This window comes from Bemisia tabaci, chromosome 4, assembly GCF_918797505.1.
Source record: "Bemisia tabaci chromosome 4, PGI_BMITA_v3".
Classification (NCBI taxonomy): Eukaryota; Metazoa; Arthropoda; class Insecta; order Hemiptera; family Aleyrodidae; genus Bemisia; species Bemisia tabaci.
The window spans coordinates 34,016,224-34,044,146 of record NC_092796.1 but is presented as its reverse complement, the minus strand read 5'-3'; the positions used below and the strand labels follow the sequence as shown (position 1 = coordinate 34,044,146).

At 38.3% G+C, this 27,923-nt stretch overlaps 1 protein-coding gene across 1 annotated transcript; it reads left to right on the top strand.

Moving 5' to 3' along the window:
- Window positions 1–1,503: 1,503 nt before the first annotated feature.
- Window positions 1,504–27,369, top strand: LOC109036468 (sodium-independent sulfate anion transporter). The gene is made up of 12 exons (XM_019050710.2): window positions 1,504–1,663; window positions 14,257–14,465; window positions 16,117–16,312; window positions 17,815–18,035; window positions 18,700–18,871; window positions 21,039–21,203; window positions 22,496–22,657; window positions 23,195–23,335; window positions 24,083–24,228; window positions 25,451–25,618; window positions 26,560–26,710; window positions 27,240–27,369. Coding segments are annotated over exons 1-12 (1,848 nt in total). The 5' UTR covers window positions 1,504–1,662; the 3' UTR covers window positions 27,356–27,369.
- The last annotated feature ends 554 nt before the right edge of the window (window positions 27,370–27,923 follow it).

Below are 27,923 nucleotides of genomic sequence, written 5' to 3'. Positions count from 1 at the left end.
TCGTAATTTTTTGGTCTGAATCTGATTTTTCTTTATGGCTACATTTAAAAAAATTGCATAATTTGCCGCCCCTAAATTTGCCGCCATGGGCCGCGGCCCATGTGGCCACCCCCTTAATCCGGCCCTGGGAAGAACACCGTATGAGACCTAGACGTTGCCAAATTTTCTTTGATAAAATACACATTTTCAAGGAGATCTGCGAATATTTTGCCACCAATTTTCAGAGAATTTTATTCGGAATCAGATCTAAATTATCTGAAAATTTCGAGAGAAAATATTTTTGAGACCCCTTAAAAAAGAACATTTTACTAGCAGAAATTTGGCAACTTTTGAATTCTCGCTCTGCGTTTTTCTTCATATATATTTTCTTCATATATGGAGTACCGCTGTGTTTATTAGATCAATAATGTATTTTTTAAATCGCCAATTGAGTGTGTGTTAAAAAACACACACTTTTGTATATTTGAGTCGTACATATCAACGGCGTAAGTCCGCAATCCGTCATCACATACCTCGTTTGTGGCGTCTGAAAATCTCCGCCTCTATGTTTTAGAGGAGAACAAATTGATAACATTCCTAGAAGTTTTTGCAGAAGTTTCCTCGCACAGAGAAGAAAAATCACGGCAGTTTTAAAGAAATTCCGTTGAGTAGTTTTCTGTTTAAAAAAAAAAAAAAAAAAAAAAAAAAAAAGTATGAGAAGAAGTTTGCGACGTATTGCAAACCGAGTTATGTGATTGCCGACTTACTCCGTCGACATGATGTACAACTTACTCGGAGAACACACTAAACTCGAATAAACCATTTAATTTTCACTATGGGTATCAGTCGGACAAGGACCTGAAATGGATGGACATAGAACATGTTCTAAATCTATCGAAGTTCCTCAGGTCGGTAAAATGGACACTTTGGATCGTTGAACTGGACTTCGGTTCATCGAACTGAAGTTCGGATTGAACTTAAATCCGATGAGCCGAAGATTCAGCTCATCGAACCGAGAAAACGCTGGTCCTCGTGGAACATGTTTTACATCGACCGAACTCTTTCAGATCAAAATTCTGACTCTTTCAGTTTATTGAGGCAGATCATCGGTTCTCAAGTTTGGTTCCATCAACCGAAGGGTTAGGTTCGCTTGACTGACAGTTCAATCTTCAGAACCAAAAAGCGCCTCATATATTTACGGTTCGTATGACTGAGATTTTTTCCTTCGCGAGAATCCCAAAACCGACATCAATCTAAAAAATATTGGAGGTATAATAGCACCAGTGGTGTTCTGAGGGTAATTTTCTCAAGACGAGGAAATGATTACGCAACAGCAGGTCTCTGAGCACCCACCTTCGACTGCTATTTTGAGTAATTGATCGTGACAGCTTTCCCGAAAATAAATTGGAAAAAAACTCGGTGTCTTATTTCCATATGCGATGAGCTTGATCAGTCAATTATCTAAGGGGCTCTAACTAGAGTTCACATCCGAGACCGTTACAGCACCGATAAGGTGTGTTTACGATCTTATCGTCTGGCGCATGAATCTCAGGGCAGTGTTTTGAAGTGGGCGCTGCTGTGTGAAAGTGTTTTTGCCATTTTTCAGCCAGTGCTACCTCTCGGAATAACCGTCGTGCAAGTGGAAATCTATGTGAACCACCAAAGTCTTCGCATTGCTCAAAAAGTAAGTGCAGTTCTTTTTCATCTGTACAGTGCGTTCTTTTTCGGGAAGAACCTTGCAAGCATCACAATGACAACTTCACAAACGCAAAAAAAAACTGATTTACGATGGCTAGAGATGTTTTCTTGACTCAAAGTGTCTATAAAACTCATATAAACTGTCTTTAGTTCGATGACTGGAGTGCGAGAAACGTGTATCTCAATCGCAAAATTCTGAAAATCTCCCATTGTGTCTGATTATTGTTCTCAAGGAAGACCAGCCAACATGATTCCTTGCTATTTTGTATGCTTTTTTGGAATGAGAAAAGGAGACTCATAAAGACTGTTTGTTGGTTTTCTTTTTAAAAGAAATAAATATTTAAATTAATCATCGGCGGTGACTTACAACGTCGCACCCTGAAATACGCATTTTCCAACCCTGGCCATCGCACTAAAGAGTGGAAATTCCAAACGCGTCATAGCGTATTGTATACTGATTGTGTGCAATGTTCCTCTTTGTGAAAGAACGTTGATGTATTCACCTGTTGGTTTTCTTTATCAGTCAATAAGTTTCTCTAAATTCTGGTTTTGCTCTCATGACGTGAACTGTTATTGTTGGGGCGTACATAAGGTTCCTGATAATGGCGAGAAGCATTTTACGCATGATCTAGTAGCGGTTACCATGTTTTGAGTTGTCATTTTTTTGTGTCGTGGGAATGCAATAATTTTAGTCATATCGTCCTTTCCTGGACGAATAAACTTAACTCTATTCCAAGGTTGCAAAATTGAATCAATCAATTTTATACTTCACAAGAGTGTGTCTGTGCTTTTCTCTACAATCCTTAGATTTTTGCATGAGATCAAAAGGCAAATCAGTGGAATTTTCAGTCAGGGAAGTGCAATATTCTCTTAGTTAAAATGCAATTTGTGAGGGAAAATTTGACAACATCGAAATGTAGTTACGTTTTGTCGTGAGAGGAACGACGATATAATTGAAGGAGTGTCATCAAAAATATACTTTTTGGAGTGAAAATGAAGCGATGCGGTGTACAATGCGACTCTATACAGCATCGTAAAATTTCTGCTTAAATTCCTCCAGAGTCATTTCTTTCTCTTTCAATTAGACTCATTATTTACACTCGTAAGAAGTCACCATAAACAGTAAGTAGGTAATTAACTGGTAATATTTCTGGAAAAAAGTACAAAAAATAGAGGGTCGAAGGAGAGGATATGACAGTGGCGTGCGGTGGGTTCAGTGACAGGGCAAGCTGTAGCGTTCGTCATCCCGGGGGGGGGGGGGGAGTGAGTGATTTAACGTAGCCTCTTTCCCTTCCCCCCCTCCCCCCTAGAAAATTCTTGGAATTTTACTCTATTTGCTCGATTTTTCGGATGAAATCTGATGGAACGTCTTGAAAAACTGTGGTTTTATTTCTTTTTCTCCTCTTTATGATTTCATTTACTCAACTTGTTTCGAATGTTATTGATCATTGGAGTACGGCTCCATACTCATAACTCATATATTTTGCCACTTATTTGAGGCATTATAGTCTTTATTCTACAGCATTTAGAATTTTTTGAGTTACTTAAATTTCCCAAAAAAAAGGCTTTCTGCACTTAAAACAGGATTGAGAATTGTCTAATTCATCACCAATTAGATCCAGTGAGCGAACTTTTATAGAATGTATAAAGGCATTTGCTCTGGAGGAGCAATTACAGCCGCGACGGAAAGAGGGAACAAGATAGCGCATCGGAGGCAGAAGCAGCGCGCTGCGGTGACGGGCCAAGAGGTGGCCAAGAGAAGCGAGCTGCGATCGCGCAGCGAAGGGCTCGGACTCGGAACGTACCGCACTCCCCGCCTGCCTTGATTCCGCCGCCGAGCAGTGGCGCTCCGCTCAGCTGATCGCAAGCGATTCTCCAGCGCATTTGAGTCGGCCCGTGTTCAGGCCGCGCAGCGCGCTGCGCCACCTCCATCCGCTCTGCCACTTTCCTACTTTGGTGGCTCTATACGTATTTCTGTCTCCCTCTTTCTGTTTTTGATGCAATTTACTTAGGTACTGAACACGTTTTATAAATTATATTTGCTAAAATGTAAAACATTTAATAGGTGTAATTTTCTTCTTTCTTTTGAAATCTTTGGGCAAGCAGTGCTTGCCTTGCTTATCGGACCGCACGCCACTGGGATATGATGAAGCTTAAGTTTTTTTTCTCTATGCAACCATATTTGTTCTTCTGTATAGACACTCTGTGATTTAAGGGTTTTATACAGGCTTGGTATACGTTCATATAGTATGAGTTATGGAGGTTTAGATGGAAAGTAAAATTGCCATGAAAATTGGCGTTTATTATACCTTGTTCGAGCAGGAGTCTGTTGGCACACCAGCGGATACATTATGCATCTTTTGCAGTGCTCTTGATATTAGCGGGTTTTTGTTGGTCTATGAGAGTTAAAGAAAACCAGGAATCAAAACAAACATTCAAAAACCATTTCAACGCTTCAAAACGTGATAGTAATGAGATTTTCAAACAACTTTGAAAGAAACAATTTAAAAGGGTTTTTTCTTTTACAAGTTCGATCGTTCAATTATTACCTATTCATGATGTGTCCCACACATTGAATCAGATAATTCGAAATGACCGGAACCAGCCGACGACTGCATCACAACTTCAGAAGTTACCTCAATTGTTCTGATATTTTACTTTTTAAACAGGAAATGAAACAATATTGAAAATTGCAATTCAATGAGTACATATGTTAACGGACAAACCCGATTTCAGGACAAACTAGAATTTCCTAGGACGAACTAGTTTGGCCTAGTTACCGCGGGCCCTACTATATGTAGAATTTCCTAGGCCAAACTACTTTATCCTACAGCACGTAGGCGAAACTAGTTTGGGCCTAGGCCGAACTAGTTTTTCCTAAAACACGTAGGCAAAACTAGTTCCGGCTTAGGCCGAACCCGTTCGGACGAACTGGGTGCTGGGATAGATGCTGCTACTATTGACGAAGAATAGCTGCTGATGATCAAACTTAAAAATCAAATATCAAGAATATTTCAAGTAACTCATTAAAATGTACAAAACAATACGGGTAAACTAAAAATTAAAGCAATAAATTTACATTGAAGAATTTAAAATAATCTTCCTATCATTTCCTTACTGTACCCCGTCTAATCATATTGAAAAAAATAAAATTACAACTCGAGGTTTTTCCTAAAGCACCTAGGACAAACTACTCTGGCCTAGGACAAACTAGTTTATACTAAATTGCTCAGGACAAACTAGTTCCGGCCTAGGCCAAACCATTTTATCCTAGGTGCTTAGGCCGAACGAGATTTCTTCCGGCAAACGAGTTTGTCCTAGGAAATTCTAGTTTGTCCTAAAATCGGGTTTGTCCGCTAACATATGTACAATTCTTCACAAACTATTCGGTGAATTCTCAGAAAGTTTAATGGCGTTAGTTGAAAAATAAAATATGTTTAAAAAACTAGAAGAATGTTTAAAAAAGTAAAACATGATAGGAAATCAGGCATTGCGAAACGCAGTTACGATGATTCCGGTTAAAGCTACCCACCTCATCCATCATGACATATTTATGCTGAAAGGAATTATGTTGAATGCAACCCTATGCACATGCACACGGTTCCTTTTAGCATAAATACGTCCTATCATGACCTTTTAATGTTTGCATAGGCATCGTTGCTTTTCCTTGATTTTATTTATGACGTTTGAAGCAGTATTGAAGTGGTGCTTTCTTCGAAATTAGCTTGGTACTTCATTAACCATGAAAAAAACAAATTGTTTTTGGCGCGTATACGTAGTATACCGCCTTTGCGATCGTTTCGAACCCTGCTCGATACAATAACCGAGTCCCTTAGTTCCTTACCGAAAAGTGACTACCGCGAACTTCTGAGATTTTCCAAAGCGTGTAAAAAGTTTATTTATCCATCAATAATTATGATTTAAAGTTGTTTCTCATTCTGGGGCTCATTAGTTTATGTGCAGTGAATACCAAGAGTCTACGTTACTTGGTTTTTTCAAAAAAAGCCTAAGAATGCGACGCGCTGATTTAAAATATGCATATATAAGCAGAATCAAGCGAATTGATTCGAGGATGGCTGAGCAGGTCGGCACTCTCGAAATGAGAATTTAACTCCTCCGTTTTGTTCAAAACGTTGCTTTGACAGATCTGTAACCTCGGTTATACTTTCCAAAAGTTGGTACCCGTGCTCTGATAGTGCAATCTGTGTAAGTGCAATCTGTGATGAGCCTCGAGACTCATTAGACCATTAGCTAAACGTGGCTCATACAGGAATCCACTTACCCCTCTCTTTCCCACGCTCCTGCTCACTGCGTCGGCGTCTCGACGAACAATAGCTAATGACGGTTGCCAAGCGATGCCGGGATCCTCAGCCCCTCGCCCAATTACTTACGCTTCATTAACCATTTCACCGTCACGCTAGGATTCGTCCAATTTTCAAAAAAAATTGTTTCGCGAGTTTTTAGCAATTTTTTCCTTACTCTCCGTTAAAACACGAATTAAAAGAGGTCTCATTCATAAAAATCGGCCAAATAGAAGAGAAGTTACAGTATTCGAAATCCGAAGAAATCAACAAAACTTCTCCAAACAAAAAATAAAATGAAGGGGGAAAAAAGAAATGTATAAATTACAATTTAATATGATTGACCTCAGAATGTGACAAGCAATTCAATTATAAAAAGGAGAAAAAATTGAGTGAAATTACAAAAAATTAGCCTCTTGCAAGGGGCTTCCTTGTATGAGTTTTGACCTGAAGACAAGTAAATCCCGTTATATTATTAAAACGAAATTGACTCCATAGTTTAATGCCTTAGTTTCTTGAATACGATTATTTTAAGCACTCGAAATTTATATCAGCAATTTTACCCATGAGGTGATTTCCTGAGAGCTGATAATATCACGAATTTCTCATAGAGCCCTTCAAAAATGGCTTGCTTTTTGGGCAGCCGATTCGGCCATCAAACCGGGGTTTAAATGGAAGCTGATAATAACACAAAGCTCTGAGAACAATTTTGAGATGAGTATAGGAACGGTTTGTAAATTACGAGGAGAGGCGGGCATTCTGTTCAGCATATCGATACATAAGTATTTTCACACGTAGAATTCAATTTTCACGTCAGGGAGTCGACATATTTTGATTTTTTCGATTTTATACGGAAAATTTATGGTTTTTCGGGATTGAAATTACTTACAATTGTTTCATGAAAAATGAATGCACCCAAAATGACTATAGCATTTTGACTTTCACACTACGTGCACTCACTAAATTGATTGGTAAATTCAAAGAGTGGGTACATCGACCTGGTATATCAAGTTTCTGCGATTTTTTACGGCAAATCGGTAGATTTTCGGGATGTGGATTGCTTACTTTCAATTCATGAATGAATAAAGCATGGACATGGTTGAGCTTCTTTGCATGAAAAGACGTTTAAAATAACAAAATCAAGACATATTTAATACAATTGCATTTATATCGAGTCAATTTCTTTTCAATAATATAACGGGATTTATAATACCGGTGATTTGGGTATTTTAGCCCCAAAATACCTTTAAATCGACTTTATCTTCTAGGAGTTCGACAGAATTTTTCCTTTCTTCGCTTAAATTTTTCCGTAGCACTTTTCTTCAAGAATCTGATAAGATTTTGCTTGAGGCAGATCAAAAAACTTAAATTTGTTCGAATAGCTTTCTAGATTCACAATACACGGTCTCGTCAAGGTGCGTCGTTGACCTTGCAGTGTTGGATCGTGAATTCTCTTGTTGTGCTGCTTGCCTTTTTTGAAATCTCTGTAAATGAAAACTAAAGGGGTTGATATGTGCGAGTTAATGACGCGCCTTATCAACACATTGTGTTGGAGTTCACTGCTTGTTTCAATATTATAGGTAATAACAAAAGCAGAGGTATATTATTGTTAATAATAAAAATGAGTTACTTTCTAACTAAAATGTTAGACTAAAATATTAAATTATAAACTGTAAATAATATATCACAATACGAAAAAATTGAGGAAAATGAAAATTCTTGAGGTAACAAATCTAAAGCACGAGATGTTCTCATGACACTTCAAACTTAGACTTGAAGTTGACTTTGAAGCAGATTCCTGGTCAGCGGGCTCTGGATTTTAGTTAATCCGTTATTTGAATTGGACGTATTTATGCTAAAAGGAACTTTGTCACACGAAAACCCTATGCACATAGTTCCTTTTACCATAAATACGTCCAATTACAAGTATCTTAATTCCGTAGCAATATAAAAATGAGCTTTTCTGTTCAACGCACCTACACATTTGCGGTTATCTTGTACTTACGAATATGAATCCACGTTCAATTTATCTTGAGCTAACATTCGCAGAGTATCAATGGATTGACGCTATCGTATTTAGGAGTGGGTGACTTTCTCGGCGAAGCCTCCTGCGCCAGTGGCGAGGCGTGGAAAATCGATTTTCGATATTTCCCCATTTGAAGCTGTGGTAAAGAATCGACTTTTAAGGTGATCGTTGCTAACACCCTCTTCATCGATCCTCTTCCATAGGTTTAAACGACAGATCAATCGATATATGGCAAAGAACGCCACGCCACTCCGTACATCCGTTGAACGAGGAGAAAATTTTCAGGTCTACCTGAGCCGAAGGGTCGTACATACGAACAGCCGTCCTTTACACATTTCTTATCCTTTGGAAGGCTGTATTTTGCTGCTGTGCTAAGGGAAAACGCCGTATGAGCCTTCAAGCGTTGTCAAATTTCCTTTGATAAAATTCGAATTTTTTGGTAAATTTATGAATATTATTCTTCAAAATTTTCTGATTATTCTGTTCGCGATTTCACCTAAAGCTCCTGAAAAGTTTCAGGAAAAAGGAAGGAAAATTTTTATAGAATTTGGAAAAAATTGAATAGTTTGACTTGGAAATTAGATCTCACAAGGGATTACGATGGCTCGCCAGCCCGAAATATATAAAATACGTAAGATGGTGTACATTAGTTCTAACAAAAATCGACATAAATTCCCACCTACCTTGAAGTTTGTGAAAATTATGGAATCATTTCATTTGTACCATATATTTTTACAATGGCTGATTATTGTGATCCTTTGTATACTCTACTTCTGAAGCCGAATTGTCGAATTTGACTCAATTTCTGTAAAATTTGACGTGTTTATGATGATTATCAAATGTTTCTTTGGATCTACTTGAATCACAGTGAAAATCATATGGAGTCTCCCTGAGGAAAATACTTGTTTACCAAACGATCATGAATAAAGCCTTAGGCTTTATTTTAAGGTTCTTAAAACTGAAAATTCTGATTTTCCTTGATAATTTTTTTAATGCCTTCTTGTTCTTTTTATGAAAACTTTGAGTGAGGGTTTTCCTCATTTTTTCCACATTTACGTCACCACTCATTCAAAGTTCCTTATTTTGCCCTAGATGTTGTTTCTCTCATGCATATGATGAATTCCACTGACAAGAGAAAAAAAAAACTCCGATTGTCATTCATGAATCACGTCACGTGCTAAAATGAGTGGGAAATCACGCGTGACATATATCGACGGTGAAACTACCAAACCACGTATCTCGTTTGCGGTGTTTAAAAATCTACGCTCACATTTTATTTTTTTGAAGTAGACCAAATCAATATCATTCCTTGAAATTTTCACGGAATTTTCTCCGCACAAAGAGGAAAAATCACAGAAATTTTCAAGACTGGATGTTAAGTAGTTTCTCATTTAACAAATAGAGTATGACAGGAAGTCTGCGACGTCGCAAACCGAGATACGTGGTTTGGTAGTTTCACCGACGATATGCGTGATATATACTGTACAGAGTCCGGCACAGCGTGACGTCATGGAAAATTTAGTGCAAAAGCTCAGTAGTTACTCACGGAATATATTGACAGGAAATGCAAATTTATTCCTTTTAATAAGGAGCTGGGTTAAACCTACATGATGGCTGGGAGTCAAAAGACCATATTTTGGGCCGATGAGACCCGATTGACCTGATGACATGTAATGGGGAATCCCAGTTGTGATGTCATGAATAATAACGTTTACTGTAGACAGTTCAAATTAGAATCCGACACCCAATACTGAAAAGAATATGATGTGTGCTCTTTGACCTCTTCAGTTGCGAATGGGATGCTCTGTCTACAATGTGCTATCGTTGAAATAGCTATCTTGACACTCATGATTTGACCGTGAGAGATCATACTATAACAATGCGTTCTAAACACCATCTCGAGATGGTAATTCCCTAAATATACATCTTATCAATGCCAGCCGGGCGCCGTTATCCAATTTAATCTCCGAATAAAAACAAACATTGCGGAGTATTATGTCACAATTGCCATTGACCCAGAAAAAAATACTTATCACCCCGAGCACGCATGATTAGATGGCTGGTCGTGATTTTTTTGAGGATGTCAACTCTATCAAATACTTAATCAATCTGATTGCAACTAATTGTTTTTATTATCCTGCAGCTTATATTATCAAAACATGACTAAATTTCCTCCCGTTAAAGAAGGGATTGCTTAGAGAAAAAATTATACCTATAAAAAAGGTAAAAGCTAGCAGAAAGATCCTTCGCAGATATTCTGAATCACGGATATATACGTGAAGGTAGATTCTTTTGATGCTACTCAAAATATACTATTTTGAAGTAATTCAAAAATACTCTTCTTTAGAGTTGCAAATGTAATAATGACTCTAAGCAGCGACGGACTTTATGCATGATAATAATAATAATAACGATAAAAAAAAAAAAAAAAATCTGTGAAGTTCAAAAATAAAGACGTACCCCAATGACGTAAGACCCATGTGCATGATGTTGAAATGGGGTTTCACGTACAGAAAAGGAGGGATTCCTCTGCAGTGTAGCCGTAAATATCAATCCAGTTCTTTTATAGTTTATTAGCTGTAATAGTACACTATACTCAGCTAAGGGGCTGTCCGTAAGTTACTTAACGCTCTAGGGGGTGGGTATGGGTCAATGGGTCATCATAATTTTGTAACCGACATTTAGCGTGACAAGGATTAGGGGGTGACAAGCTCAGCGTTACGTAACAGTATGTATACTTGATTTTAACTTTTTTCATTAATTTTTTATTTCCTCTTTTCATTCGGCACTTTAGTATTTTTCCTATTTTCTTTTTTTCCTTCTTCAAAATTCATTACATGGTCATTACCAGTCACTGTCCTCAATATTCATTTTTTTACTTGTATTGTTCTCGAAATTTATTCTCAACCATCCTATTCTTAAATACACATATTTCTTAATTGTGTGCGTCAAATATTAATTTTCCAATCGAATTTATTATAATTCATTAGCCTTGCCACTTTATGGAGGCCATACAAGCGTAAACTGACAATCCGACTTGCGGCGGTACAGTCGGATGCAGTTGAAATCATGATCGCAAGAGAGCTAATGATGCGTTAAAGTCACTTTCCGCGTCTGCGTGCACTCCAAATAAGCATGACATTTACGATGATACCACTATTCGACCACGTGGGAGCTTGTGTTGCCTACATTAAAAGTTGAAGGCGAACTGGCATCACGTAATAGTCACCTCGTCCCGTCCAGTAAAAAATTATTTTTTGTGTATATGAGTAAGCCTAAAATTTCACGGCGATACCACTATTCGACCACGTGGGAGCTTGTTTTGCCTACATTAAAAGTTGAAGGCGAACTGAAATCGCGTAATAGTCACCTCTTCCAGTCCAGTAAAAAGCTATTTTTTGTGTGTACATACAAGTAAGCGTACCATTTCACGGCGATACCACTGTTCGACCACGTGAGAGCTTGTGTTGCCTGCATTAAAAGTTGAAGGGGAACTGACATCGCTTTAAAGTCACCTATATATTCCCTTCTAGTAATAAGCAATTTTTTATGTATAATCAGAGTGAACGTACCATTTCACGATGATACGGCAGTTTTAAAGAATTGCCGTTGAGTAGTTTTCCGTTTGAAAAATGAAGTATAACAGGAAGTCTGCGATGTCGCAAACCGAGTTATGTGATTGCCGACATACTGCTTGTTCCCTTGCACGGATTGACTATCCATGTTCTTTATTCTTTGTTGCAAACTTTGCCAAAATGTAACCTATGATTCTGATGTTTTAGTTTTTCTTTGGTTAACAATGAGCGCACGGTGATTTCTTTAATTATTTTAATTACTCAATCCTCGCGTTTTGTGGGTAATTCTGCACTAAATACACCTTAATTGACGTCTTATCTAGCGTGCGTAATTTGCTCTGTCAACCGCTGATGAATATTTTACCTATATTTAAGGGAAGTCAAGTGGTTATAACAATAGTAGAGACTATCGGTTTGATCATGAGGAGCACTTGAGTCATAAGGAAAAGGGTTCTTCTCAATAGAAGCTATTCGTTGTTCATTTTGTAATGCCTCCTTAATTTTTCTTTATTTTTAGAGAAAAGTTAGGCGAGCTGATGCTTCATGCGGATGACACTTCTCATCTATAGGCCATTGAAGAGGCTGATAATTGAGTGATTGAGAGTTATTGCACATTGTGGTATTTAATGAACGCATATGACTTCTTGAGTAAAAGGCACTCAAGAGGTCTAAGATTTAAAATCTTATGGGAAAGCGTACAACAATCTTTAAATCAAACAGTTTGGATGAGGTTTAGCGATCTGTTTTAAACATTTGAAAAGTTATTGAGCCAATCTGTTTTAGTCAGCCTGCTCGAAACATTTGCTACAGTCTTTTAAAGTTAAACATACATCACTCCTGTTGTTAACTCAGTAAAACTAACTAACCCGACCTGTCGCAATTTTTTTTTACCGAACAAGAGAAAATAAATTCCTTCTGCACATATGGCACAAGAAGAGTTGACGAAAACCTCAGTTGACGACACCAACATTAATGCGCGAATAATGAAAGACTCGATTAGTAAGGAGAAAAAACCTACAGCTCTAGGTAATTGTCGTTTCTCACCAGCACTTCTATTCCCAAATAAGAAACCATTAACAATTAGTCACTAAGATATAAAGAACTTAACACTTAAAAAAAAGAAGAAGAAAAAAAAGATTAACAATAAAATCAGTTTGTGCCGACAAACGTCACTGAATATATCTGAGATATTATGAGAAAATGCAAATACTAGTTGGCCAAATTGCCAAGGCCTCAAATCGGCAAAAATTCGAGCCAACATATCTATCAAGAAGAAAAGAAATTTTTTTTTTAGCCAAAATATTTTACACCATCATAACATTATCACCAAAATTCCTTAAATGTTGCAAAAAATGCGAACAAGTATGAACTCTTAAACTGAATATAATAATATTCTAAACGGCCAGCACTTACTAATACACATGTCATATAATAGTTATCAATTATCCACAACTTACTTTTCTTGACACTTGTGTTGAACTTATCTCCTTGATTGGGCTGAAAAACATCTTCAACACTGCAAGCATGACAAAAAAGCATGTTAAACATATATCATTCAATTGCTTCTTAAATTCTTGAAAAATCTACACGGACATTAGATACGAATGAAATATACGCAGCACTCATTGTGACATTGTGGCATCATAGTCAAGAGAAAGTCCATTCATAAATCGAAAAGTGTAGAATGAGTTTCCTCTTATCTTGCATCGTGAACAATATTCTCAGCTTTTCCCCTTTTTCATTTCGTAATGTTACCAAACGGAAATTTTTGAGAGAGCTTCGTAGCGAACACAAATAAAAGTAAAATTACTTCAAGCTAAGATAAGATTTGAACAGGGTCCTGACAAAAATATTATACGATGCTATATGTTAACGGTTCTTTGACGTTTACCTACATTTTAAAATGCCTTGAAATGCTGCGCTGGCCGCCTCTATTCCAGAAAAAAAAAAACATTTGAATTAACTCTGGTACCGATCAGCCTTTTTTCTTCCATTTTCAATTTTCTTTTTACGGTTCAATTGTTAGCTCAATTTCAGAGGTTGAGATTGCTCTGAAGGGTAATAAAATATAGTTTTGAGGTTAAACAAGCTACAGAAGAAAAATTGCGGTTCCTCAGTTCAATAATCGAAAATTTCAAGAATTTACGGCACAAAATATCCCATCGAAATTTTATTTTTACCGGAAAACTGTCGGGCATTTCTCATAGTGGAAATTTCAGTGTCTACACTAAAATATCAACAATATTTGTACATGTGCACATGTATCGACGGTTTGCAATCAAGGTGCTCATACGCTGAATGTCTTAAAATTATATTAACTAACTAACTCATTCTCTTGTAACAATTTGCGGGAAACACGATGGTGGGTCCCCACATCTATGCTTAGAGAATTATGCTGGGTATAGATGTGCTCTCAGCGTAGTGAAAAGGATCCTCTTCATTGCGTCTTCTTTTTCCTTCTTTTTCCTTTTTTTTTTATTTTCGGCTTAAGAGTTTGTTTCAGAGATCCACAATCGCGATTCTCGTGAATTTTAGCATAATGGAAAGTAAATAAACTGTAAATCCGGGACGCTTGATATAGCTCTAGTGGACAATCACATTCTTGTTAAAAAGGGGTTCTTGGGATACTTGGAAAAAATGCGATAAATCTAACGATCATTCTTCCTTATTATTTCAGTGTCTAAAGTTCCGGTGACAGGATCCGAAAAGAAACAGCAAGATCCAGGATGGACGGACGCAATAAAAGCGCATGTTCCGGTGATCAGCACTCTGATGAACTACAAAGCGACGGACGCCATAGGGGACAGCATCGCAGGTTTCACCGTCGGACTTACCATGCTCCCCCAGAGCATAGCATACGCGGCTTTAGCAGAGCTGAACCCTCAGGTAACAGCTAAGTTCACACGCATCTAGCAGAACTGAATCCTGAGGAAAATTGAATATTGAACCGAACAACAAACATGATGGGAGAAAACATTCCATCAAATGGGTATGTTTATACGCGCGCTTATTTGAACAGTCGGTGTAATATCACGTAAGGGCCGGATTTAGGGGGTGGCCACATGGGCCGCGGCTCATGGCGGCAAATTTAGGGGGCGGCAAATTTTGCAATTTTTTTAAATGTAGCTACAAGGAAAAATCGGATTCAGAAAAAAAATTACAAACGAGAAAAGTGACCAAATCTCTCATTTCCTGAGAGTATATCTCTAATTTTGTCGTCTTTCTGTGATACAATAGACAGCACCTCTAATATGTTGAGTTAAGACTGACAGAGAAACCGAACACGGAATTTGGCCTGGAACGGCGCGACGCAGAGAGCAATGATGACGAGAACTTTAGATGAAATGGAGAAGCCCCCGGCGCGGTGGTCGGCATGTAAGACATATTAGCGCCTACAAGACTGCATGAATACTTCACGCACTGCGTCAAAGACAGCGCGGTCGCTACGGTCAGCAGCGGGCGGCGTGAAACGCATAGCGCCTGCAAGACTGCATGAATACTTCACGCATTGCGTCTTACACAGTGCTTGCACGCCGTGCAGTAGCGGTCGGCGTGAAACGCATAGCGCACATAAAACTGTAAGAATACTTCACGCATTGCGCCAAACACAGTGCAGTCAACGCGGCGCGGCGGCGGAAGTTAAAATTATTAAACTGTACATTTATGTTTGTGCTTTCATAATTTTTTTGTTCATTTCATACAAATGGAAGGCCTTGTCCGCACAGAGATAGATTTACGGAACTTAACTTTCGCGCCAAGTTCCGTGAACTTTTACTAGTAGTGTTGACAGTGCTTTTGCAAAAAATGTGTCCAATGCGAGTAAACGCGTCTTATGCACCCCTCCCCCTCCGGCACGTTTACGTGATGGTTTTTATTGGTGTTTTAAAATGAATGAGAGGGGGGGCGGCAAAATACAGGCGGCCCATGGCGGCAAGTAAGGAAATCCGGCCCTGAGCACGTAAGGTGCCTCTGAAATAAGCTGAAAAATTTAGTAATTTTTCTGCGTCATTGGTCTGTTTTGGTTATTGGTTGCATGCATAGAAATAGGCAATGTAGTAGGGATATTTTGGTACAAAAATTCATACATTTACAACGATTGGCGACCATTCTATTCTTAGATGGGCATGGGATTAAGCGATCTCTAATTTTTAGAGAAACCGTGACTGAAGTTTAACCACACTGAAAAAGAAGTCCCGGATTTGAAAGTCGTCTTTACCGGCTTACCCTGTCCGCTCCGGGCTCAGAGACCAAAAGTTCCGGGTGCTGGAGCCGTGATTTCGACTGCTATAGGTATATTGGCTGGAGCAACGGCTGCAACACTCGGAACTTTCAGCCTCCGAACCCGAAACGGAGGTCATCTATATCACCCGTAATTACAGCTTTCACAGCCGGAATTTCTTTTTCAGTGTAGGTGCCATAAATCAGATCTCTAGGTATATGAAAAGAGGTAAATAGAAAACGCCTTGTTCATGCAGTCGTTAGGAAGGCGTCATATCATGGAATATAGTATTTAACCATATTCTGATATTTTCTGCAGGTCGGTGTGAATTCCACCTTTGCTGGAGTCTTCGTATATATGATGTTCGGATCGATAAGGGAGATTTTCATCGGTCCTTCATCTCTGATGGCTTTATTTACCGCAGAATTTACAAGAGATCTCACTGACGACCACGCTTTACTCCTGACATTTCTGGCCGGAATCGTGGAGATATTAATTAGCATTCTTCATCTAGGTAAAATTTAATTCAGTTCGCGCAGAAATTTGTGACGGTCAACAAAATGAGTCTATCTTTGTTCCGAAATATGAAAAATTATACACGTGTGAAACTTTAATTTGCTAGCATACACTTAACTAGCTCGTCCAGCACTGGCTTAAAGTTCATGACTGATGACATATAGTTTACAAAGCAGGTCGTACAATATTGCAATAAAGTATGCATGCTACGCACATTACCATTTGAAGGAGAGGGGAAAAAACCCGAGTGAAAGAAAGCACTCCAATGGACGACAAGACAGACAGGTTAAGAATAATCATCGCACCTTGAAAACGATTTCCTCATTATGCCACATACAAACAAGTCGAATAGTTTGAAAATTTCTGTCAGCTCCTAAATGAGAAGAGATGTTTATTGATTCCTAATATCAGAATCGGTGAGTTCAAACTCAATCGCGAGAAAACCAAAAACGACGTAAGTCAAATCAGCCATCAATTGGGGCCTCATTTACAGAAAAGTTCCTCTAATATTCTTCTTAAGCATACCGTGCGCCAGGGGTACATTTCGTCGTTTTTCGGACGAAGGGACGTAACCGAATTTCAAGTTTGCAAAATTTACGAGAAAAACTCTATGTCTCACTTAACACTTTGCAATTTCTACCTAATTTCTTCCTATTTTTTATATGATAAAGAAAATCAGTGACATTTTCAGGTAGAAATTTTTCACAGCCTCTTCTAGTAAAAATACAATTTTCCAGTTGAAATGTCGCAACGCTGAAAGAGCCTGCCAAAAAGTGTCGTTTTGAACTTATTTTGGGGGGTTTAAGAGATTTTGTTGATAGTATTGTGTGCGAACAGAACCTAATGATGGGACAATCATCATGACAATCATTACTTGGATGGCAAAACAGAGAGAGGAAGTTTATAACAACATCAACTGAATATACAGTGCCTAAAAAACAAAAATATATCAATTAAAATTGTTTTTCAACGATAAAACTTCAAAATTTTAACATTTTTCGATGATAAAAATGTAAACTTCCCGATGTTGTCCGAAATTGCAATCTATCGCAACTTTATGACATTGTGTTGGTTACATTTTGTCACTGAAACTTAGTAAAATGCTACTTGGGTTTATGTCACATTTCAACGGGATCCCTGAGCTCCCTTGGAAAAGGGGCACTTTTTCAACTAGACGTATTTCTGTCAAACGGAACTAAGCGTCATAGGGAGGAAGGTAGAGGGGCTTTGATTAGCGGCGGAACCAGGCGTCGGGCTCATTCCGTCCTATGCTCGCAATGCTTTTCCATGGCGCTTAAGTCCGTTTGACAGAACGCGCTATCCGGGATTCTAAATTCCTCAAAAGGAACTCAAATTAGCGCTTAGTTCCGTTTGACAGAAATACGTCCAACTTGCTCTATGGTTACGTTCCTCCGTCCGAGGAACGTGGATTTGACTCATTGACATGTTTTCATCCGAATGTGTCGTTTTATATTCCCAACTTTTGAACGTGATCAACAGGATTTATGGTTGAACTCATTTCCAGCCCTGCCTTCTCCGGCTTCTCCTCCGCCACCGCCCTAATCATCATCGTCGCCCAACTCAAAAGCATTCTCGGCATCAAATACAGAGCCAGAAATTTTTTCGACAACTTTTTCAAACTCTACGAAATGGCGCCGCAAATCAGACCGGCCGACACCGTCGTCGGAATAGCCGGATGTTTCTTACTGCTCCTCCTCAGGGTAAAAATCATTATATTTTTCATTTTATCGGACAGCATTTTGCAATTTGGAACTATATAAATGGAGATGTTGCGTGTGTGAGAACACGTGTGTTCAATATTCGCTGGTGACAGTATCATATTTTGATAGTTTAAGCTTATGAATTAGCAAAACCGGATGAGATTTTTACGAAAAATCACTCAGTCCCGAAAATCAGCTCTCAACCCAGTCAGCCTCGTTGATTTAACATGCAAAATTTTTACAGACAAACTAATCTCTGTATCAGCTGGCTCGTCTAGATGCAATGGTTTTTTTCCACCCACACATCACACAATGCCTCGAAGTCATAGGGACGTCTTGAAGTGAAAGATTTTTGTTTAAATTTCGGCATGAACCGCGTTGACTGTTAATTTTAAAATGAACGAGAGCTCATGCCGAAAAGTAAACAACGTCTCCTCACTCAACGCTGTCTATTGAGGTATTATTAGTCGGACAGGTATTAATTTGCCAAACTTGCTCCACGAAAATTTGCTCAAGAGCTGCGGGTTTGCCTTCGTGCATTCGTGCTAATTGCTTCCGATCTATTTTTAGCAATCGCACTTATACTTTCTGCAGTAGCAGTGTCCGAGACTTATTATGCGTTTTTTTTTTTTTTTTTTTTCTTTTCTTTTTTTTTTTCTCACAGTCATTGAAGGATGTCCGTTGTTCCGAGAAAGGCGAGGAGTCAAAGAAATCTACACTCACAAAGGTTTTCTGGTTTATTTCCGTCAGCAAAAATGCAATCATTGTGGTCCTTTTTACGATGCTTAGCTATTATTTTGCAACAAGCCATGGATCGGCTCCTTTCCTTTTATCAGGTAAATTGAGAAATATCGTGCGAATTCGATTCATACATTTAAGGATAGATGGTTGGCAAAGAAACCTAACATGATCGCTTTTTAAAGAGCTCTACGGACTGAATTTTGGAATTTATAGACAAAGCCAAATAGACAAAGAAGACATAGCGAGATGGACATGGCGAAAGCATAGAGCGATCCCATTGGTTAAAACGGGTGCATGGTTGAACTAGTTGTGATTGACTGAGGGGCTTCCCAGACCAGGTTTTGACGGCGAACTGATTGAAATTAAATTTACATGATTAATACTTATAGGACGATTCTACTTGTAAATTACAAATGGTCTTAGGAGGCATGACAAACTATCTTCAAGCACCTATTAAGGCTCCAAAGTAGCTAATTTTGCCTATCGAGATGTTTTAAGGCGAACTCAAAGTAAGGATCGCACGCAATGTGGTAACACTTGCACTTGCACTGTGCTTTTCACCGCGTTGCAAACCTAGCTTGTCTTTAGACAATGTTGCAGAAAAGACAGCAATAGATTCTGAGAATATTTGCGGATTAAAGTTGTCTGACGGTCTATAGAAAATTGCGTGGAAAATTTTGGTTGCATTTTGGTCGGTTTATATTGAACATGTCAACGCCCCTTTACGATAAACCTTGAAACCATCTCAGAGTAACTTATTTTGTTGAGGTCAATTAAGTACATAAATAAAGACTACGTCGCAGCGATTTGTGTGCATGTTGTTTAAACACCGGATGAAAAAAACCTAGTGAAGGATAATAGACCATCAAAGGGTGTCTATGATCCCCAGAAAATCAAGTAGCATCAATACTATAGTATTGAATCTATAGATTCCTGACTGTATTAGCTGTACTTTTGAAATATCTATTAAACGTAAAGTCGATACCACTAGGAAGTAACATATAAACCTGAACAGTTTAATAGCAACAGTATAGCCATCGCTGGCCTTTTCCAAATTTATAAATTAGTCTATACTATAAGCTCCTAGACCTCCTAAATTTGCAAATCTGATAACGCTTAGTTGCAACATTCTACCGGGCCGATTTTTGTGATTTTGCGGTTATCGATAAGCAATTATCTCTAGACGAGCCCGCTATATTCAAATTTTGAAAATGTGACCCAGATTTTTTTTATATTACGTGGTAGAGTTGCGAATTCTCCCATTTAAGCAATGTAAATTTTTATTTTTTGTCACAGTTCGTTTGAGCGTTCTACAGGGCCTATTGCCATGATATTTGCGGTCTTCGACAGGTGATTGTCCCTGGATGAGCTCGCTGTAATCGAATTGTGGAAATAGTACCCAGGTTTTTTTTATATAAGAGTAGATAAGGAAGCTTAGAGAGGGGGGCAAAATTTGAAATTTCTGCCGCGGAAAAATGGATGGAATTTCAAATTTAGCGGAAAATTGAACAAAGCGGAAAATGCTGAATCTTTGTCTGTCAGTAGGGTAATGATAGTGAATCGAAGGTACGCTCCTTTGCTACAGACTATATTGATTACATTTTGCAATAAAGAACCACTATTTTTGGCTCTCCTAAGAAAGCACATATCTTCATGGGGAAACCAATGCATGTATGTTGTTTCTAAAATGGGCCAGAAATAGTGGTTCCTTATTGCAAAATGTAATCCATGTATCCAAAAGCGACGAAACGCTCCGTTCCATTTCGTTTAAGTCTTGGCGTCAAGTTTGAAATAAAATACGATTTTTTTCGTGCGATTCTTATTGGTCCTATCGCTCCCGGCCAAAGGGAAACTGTCCAAATGAGAGTCGGGTATGAAAATTATTCATTTTTTTTTCTTTCTTTCTTTTTGTCGAAGCGGGCCAAAGAGAGCGCGAAGCGCCCTCTGGGGGTTGGGCCGCGTAGTGGCCAGGGGGCACAACCCCCTTGTAAAATATATATTTCGATGACCAGAGTGCGAAACCACGTATCTGCATCGCGACGTTTCGAAATTTCCGCTCTTTTCCATTTTTGGCAGAGAGGCGAGCAACCTTAATAGCTTGATATTTATATGCATAGGATATTCTCTCAGGTTTTCAAGAAGTTACGCTGACTAGTTTTTCAAAGAGTATAATAATGAAGAATGACAGGAAGTCTGCAATGTCGAAAACGGATACATACATGGTTTCGCTCTTTATTCATCGATTTTCTTTCTAAATTTCAGGGCAAATGAAGAGCGGTATCCCTAGTCTCACACTTCCACCTTTTTCTACGACGATGCACAACAAAACCATCGGCTTCACCGAGATGGTGGAGGACCTTGGAACTGGGATCATCATCATTCCTATTGTAACAGTCCTCATCAATCTCTCCATCGCAAACGCTTACGGTGAGAAAAAACTAACTGTTAAAACGTTACTTTAGTACTTTACTCTCCAGTGCTAGAGAGTACTTTACTCTCCAAATGCGTTTTCTGAATGATCATAAGCAGCTACGTATGTATTGAACTCGACTTAATAAAGAGCCGTCATTCCAAAACACCGTCTTAATAAATTTTCATCTCTAATTCTCTATGCATGGGAATCCCGAATTGTTTTGCAAATTTTTTATGAAATCAAGTTCTCAAAAATCCCTTTGGAATTTTGAATCATTTTAAAGGTCTTGATACACGATCAAATTCCGGAACCAAATACAATCGAAGTGTCGGAAGTCATCAATCTTAAATCGTTACCTTCCTTAGTTATAAAATGAAAACTTGGCAGAAATGTATCGTGCGGCAGGAAATGATGAATGGTAGCACTCCATCCTGATCAAAATTTGACGGCTGGTCCAATTTTGATCAAAGAGGAGTTTTGCATGGTGACTATCAATCATCATCAGGTGTACTTCGATCAGAATTGGTTCGGCCTTTGATCGTGTATCCAGACCTTTAGGGGCCATTCAATTATTAGCGCTTTATGAACCTCTAGACGAGATGCAAATTTTAACCTTTTGATACATTTTGTTCTTAACATCATTTTATGCAGCACACGATTTGTGCAAAGAAAATTATTGAAAGTTCCTAACTGTTGCCCAAGAATTTTGACGGATATATTGTTTGATGTATTCCTTTGGTAATTGAAACAATGGAGATGTTGCATGTGTGAGGAATTTGCGATTTGACTGTTGATTCTTGTGTAAAAGTTCGCGAGAAACACGATGGACCCACTAGTTTTTTCTGAAATTAACCCCCAAGCACAAAAAAAAGCTCTCAAAGTTGAAGCTAAATGAAGGGGATATCCCACGCTATCCTAAGAGTCCACCTCTACATCAAGACAAACTCTCCATGCGGAGATAGGAAGCAAATACATTGACAGGGCTGCCACTTTATTTGGGGACTCCAAAACTGAAAATACACGGCAACCCTTTCAATGTATTTGCTTCCCATCTTTGCATGAAGAGTTTGTCTTAATGTAGAGGTGGACTCTCAGGATAGCGTGGGATATCCCCTCCATTTTGCCTCAACTTTGAGAGCTTTTTTTGAGCTTGGGAGTTGATTTCAGAGAAAACCAGTGGCACCATCGTGTTTCTCGCGCACTTTTACAAAAGAATTACTAGTCAAATCGCAAATTCCGCACACATGCAACATCTCCATTGAAACAATTAAACATATGTTTCAATATTTCTTTCATGTTGTTTTAGCCAGTGTGACGAGTTTAGGACCAACTCATGAGATTTTTGTGGTGGGCCTTTGCAATATTGCCAACTCGTGCTTCGGGGCCATGCCGACTTCAGGCGCGTATACTCGGAGTGGAGTTGGGAGTTCCAGCGGGGTTCGAACCCCTCTAGCCAACTTTTTCACAGGTACGTCGAAGAGGGCGCTCCCTTAAAAACTCGTGAGTAAATCGGCACTTTTTCAAACATGAGACACTCAAATTCTTCAACGTCAAACGGTAAACTGGTGTGAAATAAGATCACAGCAACTGATGAGTTTTCTAATGTTATTGTTGATGAATATTTTAGGGAATTTTTCAGTTTAGACGAAACTAACTTATAACTTGCTGAGAATAATTGGATTCACTGCAGCGAAGAATAGCACTCCTTGATAACAGGTCTTTTTCATGATGTAGGCTCCATTTCCATTTCTCAAGTGGAAAACCACTCGACGTCAATTCTTAGAAACTTCCGTGATTTTTCTTTTCTGAGTAAAGAAAATCCTGTGTAATCTTCGAGGAATGCTGCCGATATCCCTACTTAAGAAAACAAAATGGGAGCAGAGATTTTAAAACACCGCAAACAAAATAGGTTCGCCGTTGATTTAGTATTATTGTCAAAAATGATTGCAGTTCAAGTTGTAAAGTCCAGATTTTCATTTATTTTTCACAACAATTTTCCTTCTAGGTGTAACCGTGCTGTTAGGAATCTACTTCCTCTCTCCATTTTTCCAATACATTCCTCGGCCTATTTTAGCAGCCGTCCTCATAGTAGCTTGCATGTTCCTGGTCGAAGTTCATCTAGTCTCTCTATTCTGGAAAACAAACAGTGAGTTGGTAATTTTCTTGTAAGAGTATTCAATACTCCTAATAAAATCCTAATTTCCTGGAAAAGTTGTAAATTTTCTCTTTTTGAATCATTCAAAAATAAATTTAATCAAGTCAATTTGAACATCATAGAGAGGGAGAAGTCATCGCTTTTCTCTGGAGTGCAATATTTTATCTGAGAGGAAATAGTAAAATATGAGTAGCTTAACGTTATTCATTTTCTACCAATGTAATATCCGAGAGGATGGTGCGGGGTGTAACAACCGCACTAGAAATTGATTAATTCATCAAATTATCAAAAGTTTGGGAATAAAGAACCGTATAAAGACCGATTATCAACAAAATTAGAATAATAATTCTAATTTTAAGATCCATTTGACACAAGCTTTAACCGTCTAATTGCACCTAACATTATACAAATGCACTTCTTCTAATTTAGGGTGAGGCAGCTGTCCAGGTCCATTCCACCTTTTAAGAAACTAACAAGTAGTAGTAGTAAAATAATTTTATTTTAAAGCGGTGCTTTAGCATCTAAGGCCATTTACACCTCTAAAGAGGGCAGTAACAATAATAAATTTACATGGAAATATCAGTAAAAATACAAAAGGGTTGAGGGGAAAGGTTAAATTTTGAGATTAATATATGGAAGAAAAAAAAGAAGAAAAAAAAGTATTCATTCCCGATGTGAGTTCATCACGTTAATGAGGAAACGACATTGATAAAATTTCAATTTTTGGGACTGTTTCAGAAATGGATCTGTTCACGTTCCTAGTGACATTCTCATTTTGTTTGGTCGTTGGTGTTGAGAAAGGGCTACTCATAGGGGTTGCATGCGACATCTGCCGTCTCATATATTTGTGGGCTCGCCCTGATCTCGTCATTGATATACAAGACGTAAGTATAAACACGTGAGATACATACAAGACACTTAACGAAGTGAAGCACGTGTAAGAATTGTGCTTTATAACGCAATATTAGGAATATTGGAGTTACGGCGGTTTTGGAAGCAGCGGGCTAATATTGCGTTATATGCTTGTTGACGTAAAATAATTATAATCGAACAAAACCTTAGTTTTTCCAAATTTCCACGAACATTACAAAAACAGCATATCGACGGTGTAAGTCGGCAATCACATAACTCGGTTTGCAACGTCGCAAACTTCCTGTCATACTTTTTTTTTAAAACGGAAAACTACTCCACGGAAATTCTTTAAAACTGCCGTGATTTTTCCTCTCTGTGCGAAGAAAATTCTGCAAAAACGTCAAGAAATGACGTCAGTTTGTTCTCTTTTTAAAAAATAACTTACAGGGGGAGATTTTCAGACACCGCAAACAAGTTGTGTGATTGCCGACTTACACCGTCGATATACATGCTTGGGGAGTCGTGACAGCATCAAGGGATGACGAAGCACATTGAGAGGCTTGGAGGACAAAGCGCATAAGTGCAGTTTTTGAAAAAAATTGAGGTATTAATGATTTCAAATAAAACTAATCGTCATGCATATTCTGTGAAAACTTCGCTCCACAATTCCAATTTTTAAGCATCGAAAAGTCAGTTTGAACTTTCGCTCCGCCATGAGGATCCATGCAATCTCGAAACTTCAAACACGTGTTTCTCGAAAAAGCAGGAACTGCACTTATGCGTCTTGTCCTCCAAGCCCTTCATTTATAATAGCCAGGCTGCTTTGATGCTGGGTTTGCACTTTATTTATTCCGATGTAAAAGACAAAAAAAGTGGAACTATTAATACCAGATCCAAAATTTTACGTGTACTACCGAAGTTTGGAAAATGAAACCATTATTCAAATTTAAAAACGCAATCTATGGACGTCCACTTCTCTGTATTCAAGAAAAAAACGCAAATAACAAAATACTTCACCTTTTCATGAACATGTGAGTTTCAGTTTCATTGTTTTATTGCTCCATGCTTAGTTTTTCCCGTATTGTCCATTTTCCTTCGGGATTTTCACCTTTTTCCGCACGCCACCGTATTTTCGTTCAGCGACACTCGTTACAACGAAAATCTCTCTACAACGAAAAATCGTTCAGTCCCTTGCCAATTCGTTATAGCGAAAGAGTACTGTATTATTTGAACAAGAATCTGGCCGTTTTACAGGATGCCACGCATTCGTACATCCTAGTGACGCCTAAACTAGGCTTCTTCTTCCCGGCTGTGGACCATGTGTGCTCGACGGTCAACGAAGTGGCTCTCTCGCATGATCTCCGCCGACCTGTCATCTTTGACTGTGTCAACTTTAAAAGTATAGACTACACCGCTGCAAGGGTAAGCTATTCTTCGTGTATATCTCATTAAAAAAATGCTGAACCTTCTTTTCCACGGAATTCTCAAGGAAAATTCTAAGGATGGCAAGGGAAAAATGTATATGAAGCCTTTCAGTCACTAACTTAATACAAAATTAAAATATGTCTAGAAAGAGGGAGTATCGATAAATGTCGTTTTTGGGCCCACCGCTGAATTTCCTCAATTCTACGAGCTTTGGCTCATTGAAGGTCTACATTTTACGGATTGCACCATGATTTGGTCGTGTTAGATCTCTTTCCAGGTCTAAAACTGACCTTACGATGGGTCTGCGGGCCGAGTTTGGCGAAAAATGCGGATTTGTTTGTATTCGATCCCAAACCAGCAAACTTCCCGTTCTTGGCCGAGGTCAGCCTTAAGACCCATGTTTAGGCCAGTATTAGACTCAAAACAAGACCGATAATGGTCAAATTATGATGAATGCCATAAAATGTAGACCTTCATTGAGCAAAAAGTCGAAAAGTTAAGGAAATTCAGGGTGAGCCAGAGATGGCTCTTAACGATACCCCTCCTTTGCAATACCGCAAATCAAGATGCAGGCTTCTGTGGTTTCACTATCCATACAGGGTAATCCAAAAGTCCTGTACCACCCCTATAACTCTTATGTTTCTTGCCTATTTTCAGGGGGTCCCTTTAAATTTTTAGGAGAGCTCGGAAGATTTCAAATCTATCTACCCTAGATTTCCTCAACTCTTCAATTTTTTTTTTCATTGAACGTCTTTTGTTCAATAGTTACAGAGGTGGTACCTTTTGCTGATGGTGCGGGATTTTTGGATCACGTTGCATAAGTAAATTGACAAGTGATTTTTATGAGTAATAATGGTGTAAATCCCAAATAAGGGTACATTGCCCAAACAACGGTAGCCATTGATGAGATGTTTCAACGTTGCTTTCCTTTTTTCCAGGGGCTTTTCCAACTCGCTGAGGACTTTCAAAAGCGGGGTCAAGATTTAATATTTATTAATGTCCACAGAAAAGTAGAAAGGTTTGGCTTGAAAATGAATAAACATTTAAAAATTTGTCGAGACAAGACTGAAGTGATGGAGAAATTGTTAGGTAAGTTTAGGTACATGTATATGTTTACACAAGCTATTAGTTTCAGTCACTACAGATATGAATTAAGGCAAACTATCAATGTACCCAAGAAAATTATTAACAAACGCTCCATTAAATAATAATTCAAAATAATAAAAATTTTGAAAATCAAGTGAAAAAGATTCACTTCAAAAAAACTTCATGCCTAATTGAAGCTTTCATCATATACGTCGTTTTGAGAGCAACCTCTCTGAAAAATGAACTCATGAAGCGTCGCGTCTGGTTATGTAATTGTTCTCTTGGTTTAGAAAACTAAATATTGTACAAAATTCATAGATTTATCAATTTAAAATTTTTGAATGTAAAAAAATGGAATGTTTTATGCACAATCTATTCTAGGTGGCGGTAGCCACCTCGGCTCAATCTTAAAAAACTCCCCCTAAAAATTTGACGACAAAAAAAGAAAAAAAAAATCATTGTCATAAATAACACGAACAAGAAGATTTCGCTTTTATTATATCATCTAATTTTAATTTACTGTATTTTTCAGGTGGCGCAAGCAAAGTTTCAGAGTTAGATTTGAAAGAGATCGACGAGAAAATACTACACAACGCTGAAAACGATAAAACGAAGGAGGAAGAATTTTTGCTTTCGAGGAACAATTAGATTTTTCTTCCATATTAGCGTGTTTTTATTTAATTTCCATGAGTCGGACTTTCAGCTCCTGACCTTCAATTCTTGGTTGAACGCCTCGATTGGTAGAAGAGCAGGACATTGACGGCAAAATTACCAAACCATGGATCTCGATTCCAGTAGCTGAAAGTGTTTCATCATATTTTATTTTTTCAAGAGCTACTGTTTGACATTCCAGGGCAACATTTTCAAGATTTTGGCAACCGATATGAAGGAAACCGAATAAAATTTTGTGCAAATAAGATGATGCGACATTCTGTAAAAAAGTAAAATGGGACAAAATATTTGCCACGTGACAAATTCTGCCGTTCAAAGCAAAACTTGGATGAACTCCATTTTAGATGGGTTTTTGTTTCTTATACGGGAAGTTGTGCACCTCGCAGAAATTCAACGCGGCCCTCCGCTGCGGCAATTAATGAGTGGGTGTGCTTTGACAAAATATAAACCCACTTGTACAAAGTTGCACTTGGATTTTTGAAAGCCCTTCGGGTACTTAAAAGGCAAAACCACGGTGGAGTAACTTCTCTCTCATTTATGTTAG

What these genes read in the sequence shown, in the direction of transcription:
- LOC109036468 (XM_019050710.2), top strand. An exon ending in TAGCAGAGCTGAACCCTCAG is followed by an intron (nt 14,466 to 16,116) that starts GTAACAGCTAAG and finishes TATTTTCTGCAG; the next exon opens with GTCGGTGTGAATTCCACCTT. An exon ending in AATTAGCATTCTTCATCTAG is followed by an intron (nt 16,313 to 17,814) that starts GTAAAATTTAAT and finishes CGTGATCAACAG; the next exon opens with GATTTATGGTTGAACTCATT.